Source organism: Mytilus californianus, unplaced genomic scaffold, assembly GCF_021869535.1.
Source record: "Mytilus californianus isolate M0D057914Y unplaced genomic scaffold, xbMytCali1.0.p SCAF_6, whole genome shotgun sequence".
Lineage (NCBI taxonomy): Eukaryota > Metazoa > Mollusca > Bivalvia > Mytilida > Mytilidae > Mytilus > Mytilus californianus.
Genome location: NW_026262712.1, coordinates 93,622,934 through 93,632,716, shown reverse-complemented (window position 1 = coordinate 93,632,716; position 9,783 = coordinate 93,622,934). Strand labels below are relative to the sequence as shown.

At 32.8% G+C, this 9,783-nt stretch overlaps 1 protein-coding gene across 3 annotated transcripts in view; it reads left to right on the top strand.

The window, feature by feature from the left end:
• The window catches only part of LOC127706976 (recombining binding protein suppressor of hairless-like), a 54,306-nt gene that overhangs the window by 8,834 nt on the left and 35,689 nt on the right, over positions 1-9,783 (top strand). The window contains exons 1-2 of one of the 3 annotated variants that reach the window (XM_052211719.1): positions 111-330; positions 4,083-4,404. In XM_052211719.1, the coding sequence (XP_052067679.1) occupies positions 4,188-4,404 (217 nt within the window). In that variant the 5' untranslated portion in view covers positions 111-330; positions 4,083-4,187. Of the gene's footprint in view, positions 1-110; positions 331-1,088; positions 1,358-4,082; positions 4,405-9,783 lie in introns of those variants that run through there. The other 2 variants (XM_052211718.1, XM_052211720.1) reach the window with 2 other exon arrangements.

Here is a 9,783-nt window from a genome sequence, read left to right as displayed (position 1 = left end):
GGTCTATAATTGTATACTTATTTACCCGATTAGTACTTGCAAACAACTGAGGAGAATAAGAGGTACAAAATAGGGCATGCCCATTGACAACAAATATGCGCCATCTTGCAAAGTTCTGAAACTTGGGTCCCACTTGCATTTCATCTTATTACTCCGTTGCTTTATCATTTGTAACGTCTAATTTAATGCAGGATACTTATGGATTGAATATACTTTGGGATATTGATATGCTATAAAAGCATCAACCTAGATCTTTTTTGTATTGTTAAAGTTGAATGAACTTTCCTGAAGTTTTGACCTCTTGATCCAGGACAGCATCAGTAACAGTTGGTGAGTAGTTTTAAAGCTTGAAAGCATTTACTTATTTTACAGGAAAAAACAATATTATTTTAAAAGTTCCGGTAATATGAACTTACAAAAGTTAAATGTCAATATCATTGTGTACAGTTTAAAAGTTTAACTACGCTTGAAAAGGGTAGTTGAGTTCAGAATTTCTTGCATTTGAAATCGGGTCATCTAAAGTTTTGATCTTAAATTTTGATCACTAAATAGATTCTGGTACTGGATGTTGGCTCACTTGGGAACTTCTGAAAGTGGGTCAACAGGTCAAAATATTCAACTGTAAATTGTTCAAGAGGAAAACTATCCAGTCAGTATCAGCTTAATCGCACACTGCATAATACTGTTAATAGCGTTGTTTGTGGCATTTATTACGCTGCATTCGACGGTGCACCAGTGAAGTTTGCAAATTTGTGACTGTCCCAGATTGAATGATGCCGTGGGAACACCTGCTAGAATCGTAAAGTCAACAGCCAATCGGCACGCGAAGTTGTCTGTAATTGGCTGTTTAATTTAATGAGCTTCCTTTCTTACTAAAGGCTTATCATGCAGGAATTTAATGTTTTTAGTTTGATTTAAGGGACTTATGTGTATAAACTATTGCATGTTAGATAACGACATATTTATTATAGTAGTTTTTCACTATTAGAGAGTAACCAAAAAATATTTGAATTTCTATATGGTCCATTTCCTCAAAGTTGATAAGAGGGGGTGGATTGTAATAGCCCTTGATCATTGTTCTCACGATCAAAGATGCAAATGTGTTTTCCCACGGGTCTTCTAGGTTATTTACAACTTGAATCTGACTCTTTTTGGGAGTAAAACAAAAGCAGTGGTAACTCATTGCAAATGAAAGGATACTTATTGTAGATGAGCTTGTTGTGTTGACTTTATGTTATATTTCAAATTTGGACAAGTGCTCAGAATTATAATGCAGTTAACACCTGACTGATTGATTTCTTTTTGAACATTTTCCGATATTTTCAAGATGAATAATCAACAGTTATATGTTTCCCAGGTGAGTCTACAATCATTATGTTCAATTTTATTTGTCTGACGAAGAGAAATAATACGATTTGATAAATTGTGCAATATTTTATCATTTCATCAAAGTTTCTTTATATTGAAAATGATCACCGGAGTTGTTCTGACCTTTAGAAGTTGACCTCACAGACACCACTAATGAGTTTACACTCGTGGGAATTTTTCCCACGGTTTTGTATACTTTGTAACAAGTGGTTGATATTTACATGATTAATCATCAACAATTTAAAAGATTGTTTACTTAAATTAAAGGCAGAATTTAAAGTTTAAATACAAAGGCAATTTTATTTCAATAGAATATTTGGACAAATAAAATTTGTTTGTTAAGTCATGCAGTTTTCACAGAAGTTTACAAGATATAAAATATAACCTATGTTTCTGATGAATTAAAATGAAAGAATGTTCTTGTATGCCTTATGTTAGGAGAAACTTGATAAATATATATATTATTATTATTAATATAATGCAAACATTTTTATCTACAATGTAGTGTAGACTGAGGCTCCAAAAAATTATACCTGTGATTTTGCTAACATGAGTGAAAAAAATATGATCTGTAGGAAGGCAAATAAAGTTTTTTGACTGTTTTCAAAAAGGAAAGAGGACGACTTTAATAGTGCTTGTTTAAAAATGACAAAATATTCTTAGGTGTGGATTAGGCAGGGTTTGCGATAACACAATATAAAAATAAGGAGATGTGGTATGGTTGCCAATGGTATCCGGTCCGTTCGCCCTGATTACATGTTCGCCCTGGGTTCGTTCGCCCTACTTTAAAACAAAATTAATATAGTGGTATTAAGGTTTAATAAACATATTCAGATATTTATATGATCAATATTAGAGAAAATATATATATAAGAAACTCCAGCATACTGATCACTTGTTCCTTTGTGTAGCATGTTTTATCTTTTGCTCACTATTAACAAAATATGCTGAATGGTATCCCAAAGTAATAAATTTAGAGCGTATGCAATCATCCACCAAAGTTCAAATGAAGTGGATGCAAGTACAATGTAATTATAGGCAACCATACAGCCTTCAACAACGGGAAAACCAATTCCGTATAGTCGGCTTTAAAAGGTCCCAACCTGAAAAATATGAAACAATTCAATTGAGAATCTTATTACAAAACAATTTACGAAATACAAATATGACGGTCATGAACCAATGCATATGGCAACCACTGAACTACAGGCTCTTGACTTGGGACAGGCACATGAAGAATGTGGCAGGGTTAAACATGTTTGTGAGCGCTCAACCCTCCCCTAACCTGGGACAGTGGGGTTACAGCACAACAAGAAATAGTTTTTTTAGGCCTGGTACAATTTGTTAACATATTGTTTATCATGTAGCGTACGGTAGACATAATATAATGTACATGCACATCACAAAGATGTACTGTATACATGGTATACTCTATATAACAATGTCTGATTTCTGTTTCATAAATATATAGTTCATTAATATATGAGAATGCATGTACTGATATGGTGCTTGTCAAAATGTGATTATACATGTACTTTATCAAATATTATCACTTCTATCCTCCATCCAGGTGATACATGTAGATAGTCAAGTGAAAATAATTACACTTTCAATTCATAAGTATATTTCATTCATATACATGTAATTACATGTAGAGGCTTAGAACTTGTACACTTACATGGGAAATGCTTTAAAAAATATCTATTCATTAGAAAGGAGATCATGATTCCATTTGAATGTAAAATATATATAAAAGAAAGCGATTTGGTTTGATTGGCAATGAGACAACTAAATGTATCCACCAGAGACCAAAGGAGCAGGGTGCACAACAGCACAATAGAAGAAGAACTAATTATAAAAGTCCGTTGAAAATGGCTTGACTCATCAGATGTGCAAGAAGCACAAAAAGACAAAAGACACATGTACATTGTATCTATGGAAAGTACTCACAGTTAATGAAAGCTAGGTCAAAGCCAAATTCAACTAATTAATAACCATGGTTTCTCCAGGCTAAAATTTAAATTAGAAATAAGACTTAATTAGATCAGAAAAGAATGTTGCTTGCCTAGTTAGCTCACCTGGCCTAAAAGGACATGTGAACTTTTCCATCACTTTGCGCCCTTCTTGTGTCTGTTGTCAAAAACGTTTAAAAAAATCTTCTCAGAAACTGTTGGGAATCTTGGATAAATCCTATCTATATGAAAAAATGTTCCTTAGTTTAAAAATTGTGTCAAGGGATATTTGACCCCTTAAAAGTGGGGCTTTCAATGATGATTTTTATTCTTTTTTGCTTTTTTTGCAGAAACTCAAGTAGATAGAATTTTTTTTATACAAAAATTGTTCAGTAAAATAAGGTCTACAAACATTGACAAATATGACAGCATATACACAATGTAGATGAAATTCACTATTGTCAGTTATAGGAGTTATTGCCCTTGAAAGACAATTTTTAACAATTTTTGACGGAAACTGTAGTTGATAGAAAGAAATTGTATAAATAGCAAAATAAGATCTTCTAATAAGTCACCAACAGCTGGAATTGTCAATCGAACCTTACAGGAGTTATTGCACTTCATGCAGGCTATGGATACACAAGCTATAACCATGCAACTATCTATTGGGCAGGCTATGGAAACATATGCTTTAATTATGGTATTGTCTATTATGCAGGTTATAGATCATACACATGTAATCATGTTATTATTATCTATTAGGCAGGCTATGGATACACAATAGAAGCATTGGCAGACCCACATTATGAACACTGCACACCTCAGGCCCAAAATGGCCACAGTGGACATTTTACTGATGCAAGATACATGTTACAAAACGATGAAAATTTGTATCAGGGACAAGAAAACGTCTGTTCGACACGTAGAAACCTAAATGGTCACATGGCTCAAGGCGGGTATGAAAATCCCGTAGACTTGTCTAGTAAATTGATCAATGTAAACGGTTATATTAAGAGTGAATCTGTACAAAATGGTGGATATCAACGTGAGAGGACACCCATTATGGGTAGTCACAGGGAACAAGGTCAGTAAAACTCCATATTGTTAACCATTGTACATTTTAAAATTGTAATAAATCACAAGAAGTATTAATTGAATACATGATTTTTAAATAATCTAGGACAGGAAAGTTCAAAGTTTTAATCAAAATGACTTTTTTGACAGGACTTAAATGTTTTTTGGTGTAAAGATAGAAAAAAATGCTATTCAACCCCTAAAGTCATTATTGTCTAGCTACTTTATTTCAGCCATTTCAACTGGTTTTTTTTTAGAGTACACATGACATATGTTGCTCTATGTTCTAGCTACACTTATGAGCAAAGGGAGATAACTCTATTCAAAATGCCTAATTGTAATTCTTTGCTTGTGTAAGCAAAGAATGAAACATAATTGATCAATTAATGTTAATAGAATATTTATCTTTCTTTTGTACTTACAACAATGTAATTGACATTTTTCACCATCTTAGATCTGTAGAAACCTGAAAAGACCTCTGATCTGTAAATTTACTGAGTACGGATTCACATGGCGAGTGATGTATGTGTTGTGTACAAATTGTAATGTTGTACAAATTATAATTTGTGCATATTTTTTGTACAAGTTATCAGTGTTTTATGAACCGCTTAATACAAATGGATGATGCAAGCACACAGTCTTTTGTTTAGAATATTTCTTTTATATTTCCATGACTACATGATACAGTCTAATACTAAGCACTGATACAAAAATCATTATAAGAACGCAAAAAAACTTTTTATGGATATGATTTTGGTATAAGTAGAAAAATAAAATTAGAATTTAAACCATTCAGGTGTCCTTATTTCCAGTTTGAGGACAAGGAGAATAGCACTAAACTTAGGTTGAAGTATATACATTTGAATTTAAGACATTACACAGATACATTTTAGAAGATAAGCTTTAACCACCTGGTGCAAAAAGGTATGTGTCAAAAAACTTATAACTTGTACAAAAACCCTGTACAAATTATAATTTGTACAAACTTACATCTTGTACACAACATATGCATTGCAAGAGACACTAACCCTGTCAATGCACCCTATCTCACTCAGTCGTTTTGGAGTTTATGCGATTCCCTCATATATTTTTTTTTAACATTGATTTTTATCTTCATAAACATGATAAAGGATTTATGAGATTTTAACATCAGTAATCTACTGTTGTCTCTAATTTTTAGTTTACGAATGTTATGTAAGTGTTAATAGTACAAGTGACATGATAGAAGAGAGTGTTGAGTGTAATTTAGATGGAATGTTTAAAATCTTCATCAGAACTTAAGTTATGAACAAAATGCATTAAACAGAAATTTCCAGTTCATTGATGCACTGTAATTGATTTTATCAATGATAATAAAATACTATGACAGATGACACTGTGCTCCTTGCTTTTTTAAATCTGTATATCTAATGATTAGGCTTATTCATTTTAACTTATTTTATAAGTACATGTACACATTAGTTGCTGGTAACCAAATCAATAGTACCAGTTCATTTAAATGAACAAAAGCTGCAGAAAAATTTTCTATAAATTGCTTTAGTCTTTCACAAAACTGTTTCGCTATAATTTGCCGATGTAAAATACAATTTTTATGCTTTGTCCTGATAGAAATACTTCTCTGTGTTAAATGACCGTAAATCTATATAGGATGTTAACAGAAGTATTGATGGTAATTGGAAATCAAACAAACACTGCCTTATTTAACACAATTAAATTAACAAGCTGGAATTGATTAATTTAACAAATAGTCTAAGGTTCTTTGTAGAATATGAACATTATAAACATTATTTAGGCCAAATCAGTTGACAATATCCGACAAGAGATCAAGTTTCTCTTTGATTATGTGTTAATAGGTGTAAACAGTTCCCTGTAAGTCATGTACATGTATGAAGTATGTTGGATGGCTGTGCTAGATTTATCAGATATTGTAGCATAATTATCTCATTTATATTATTAGTAGCAGAACTTATTAAAGTAATACTTACACGAAGAAGAAGTATTTACTAATGCACAGTTTTAGGCTTTGATAAAATCAAAATTATTTGTAGTTTTGACAGTCTTTGTTATAAACTTTAAGACATGTATGTTCCAGTGTGCTAAGTTGTAGGAATGGGCACATTTTTCAATTTACAGTGTAGAACTCTGGACTTTTCTTACCCTACAGGCATTTCTGGTTACTTTTCTTCTTTTTTCCCATGAACAGACCATAAAATAGTCTAATACTCCATATATATAATTGAACTTTTGAAGAATTAATTGAAAGTAAGATTTCGAAGGAAAGCAGTGAGAATCTCATGGAATGTTATTTGATATGGCCATCACATTATCTGTGATTTGAGATTTTAATTAAAAAATGTATGGATTCTGTTAGGACAGTATTCTCCTGAGGTTGATCCTTGGTGTTTAACATTCCTTCCAGCACTATATAATAGCGGCCAGTTTTAAATAGCGGAGAAAGCCAGATTACCTGGAAAGAATGAACCACTGACCTTTGGCAGGAAACTGAAACCAATTCAATATTGAGATCTGAAGGCCACTGGTGACTGTTGCCCTTCTCCTGTAAGACTTTTGAGATTGCTTCCTGATATGGATGAAATTTGTTTAGAGCTACTTTTTGCTGCAGTAAATAAACAAACATTTGATTTAAAAAAAAATCTTGAGGAAAATTTTTTTTTCATGAAAGCAGGGCTCATGCATTCCAGGCGACTAGGGCAAAGAAGTCGCTATCCCGTCCGTCACTTCGCTTTGCCCGACCCTCAAAAGCGAAAACAAGTCGCCCTGTGGTTTACGATACTCTCTTTCAGTCGCTTTCGTCATGGGCAATATTCAATTTTTACCAAGTCGATGAAAAAGCAATTTTTCATTTAAAAGTAAAGAAATTCAAGGCATAAACGATTTATTTTCTTCTGAAAAGAGGTTAAAGCATTGATTTCAAAGTTGGTGGCATGTTATTTCATAAAAACAATTTTTTATCACTTCTGGTACTTGTTACTCGACATGTACATCAAATCATTCTAACTTTTGGCAAAATAAGTTGTTACTTCATTAGAACTTGATGAAATTTGTCTGAAGTAAATTTGTTCTCCTTGTATTGCATTAAAAACGTCATATTCCTTTCCAAATAGCGTGTCAAACATCATTTATTTTTTGTAAATTTTTCTTCGTCCGCCATTTAAATTATTGGGCATATTATTGTACAGGTATGGATCTGAGTTGGGATTTCCTCGGACCTGCTATGACCGAAATCCTGATTCTTGCGATAATGACTACGTACGCATGAATGGCACTGCTGACAGACAAAAATTGATCCCAAAAGGAAAATTATGCATTCCACATGCATTAACATACTTTTGGTTAGATCTTCTTGATTAATGTATATGCATTGTTTCAATTTATAAGTTAAAGTTGCTCAACTCTGGGACTATTACACTAATATAATTATATTATGTCCAAGCTTAACTGTTAAATTTATATATCTTTTTAATGAGGAATACTCAGTTTCATGAACATAATAACAGAGTAGTTTTTATACAACCGCAAAAATTAAAAATTTTTTGGTCGTATATTGGTATGACGTTGGCGTCGTCGTCGTCGTCGTCGTCTGGCGTCGTCCGGCGTCGTCCGAAGACACATTGGTTTTCGCACTCTAACTTTAGTTTAAGTAAATGGATCTCCATGAAATTTTACCATAAGGTTCAATACCACAAAAGGAAGGTTGGGATTGATTTTGGGGGTTATGGTACCAACAGTTAAGGAATTAGGGGCCAAAAAGGGGCCAAAAAAAAGCATTTTGTAACTTTCAGGCAATAACTTGTGTGTAAGTGTATGGATCTCTCTGACATTGTACCACAAGGTTCCATATCACAAAGGGAAGGCTGTAATTGATTTTGGGGGTAATTGCCTCAAAATTTTAGGAATTAGGGGCCAAAAAAGGGGCAAAAAACAAGCATTTTTCTAGTTTCATGACAATAACTTGTGTGTAAGTGTTTGGATATTTCTGAAATTGTACTACAAGGTTTCATATCACAAAGGGAAAGCTGGAATTGAGTTCGGGGGTAATTGTGTGAAACGTTTAGGAATTGGGGGCCAAAAAGGGGCCAAAAATAAGCATTTTTCTAGTTTCAAGACAATAACTTGTGTTCAAGTGTATGGATCTCTCTGAAATTGTACTGCAAGGTACCATACCACAAAGGGAAGGCTGGGATTGAGTTTGGGGGTGATGAATCATAAGGGGGTTCAAAAAATTTGGGGGGGGGGGGGGATTTTTTTTTTTTTCTTTTTAAATTTTCCATTTTAAGTTGGTTATTTCTGATTTATATTTAGAAGCAAATAATAATGATATGGTAGGAGATACACACCAAACAGGATGTGTAAATTTTTATATAATAAGTATTGTGCAATAGCAAGAAATTTTCAATTGCACAGTATTGCACAATAGCAAGAAATCTTCAATTGCACAGTATTGCGCAATAGCAAGAAATCTTCAATTGCACAGTATTGCGCAATAGCAAGAAATATCCAATAGCACAATATTGTGCAATTGCAAGAAATTGTCAATTGTACAGTATTGCGCAATAGCAAGAAATATTCAATTGCACAGTATTGTGCAAAAGAAGATACTTCTTATAAATTGCTTATTTCTTGATCAATTTCAATGGGGTTTATTCTTGACTTCTTGGGGTTCTTTAATATGCTGAATATAACCGTGTATTAAGTTTTTGGATTTTGGGCCCCGTTTTTAAATTGGTCCACATTGAGGTCCAAAGGGTCCAAAATTTAACTTTGTTTGATTTCATCAAAAATTGAATTATTGGGGTTCTTTGATATGCCGAATCTAACCGTGTATTTAGATTCTTAATTTTTGTTCGTTTTTCAAATTGGTCTACATTAAGGTCCAAAGGGTCCAAAATTAAACTTAGTTTGATTTTAACAAAAATTGAATTCTTAGGGTTCTTTGATATGCTGAATCTAAACATGTATTTAGATTTTTGATTATGGGCCCAATTTTCAAGTTGGTCCAAATCGGGGTCCAAAATTAAACTTTGTTTGATTTCAACAAAAATTGAATATATGGGGTTGTTTGATATGCTGAATCTAACCATGTATTTAGATTTTTGGGCCCCGTTATCAACTTTTCCACATTGAGGTCAAAAGGGTCCAAAATTAAACTTTGTTTGATTTCATCAAAAATTTAATTCTTGGGGTTCTTTGATATGCTGAATCTAACCATGTATTTAGATTTTGGATATTGGACCATAATAGGTGAATGTCCAATTTAAAATTTTTAAGTTCTTAGACCACATTCATTCTGTGTCAGAAACCTATGCTGTGTCAAATATTTAATAACAATCCAAATTCAGAGCTGTATCAAGCTTGAATGTTGTGTCCA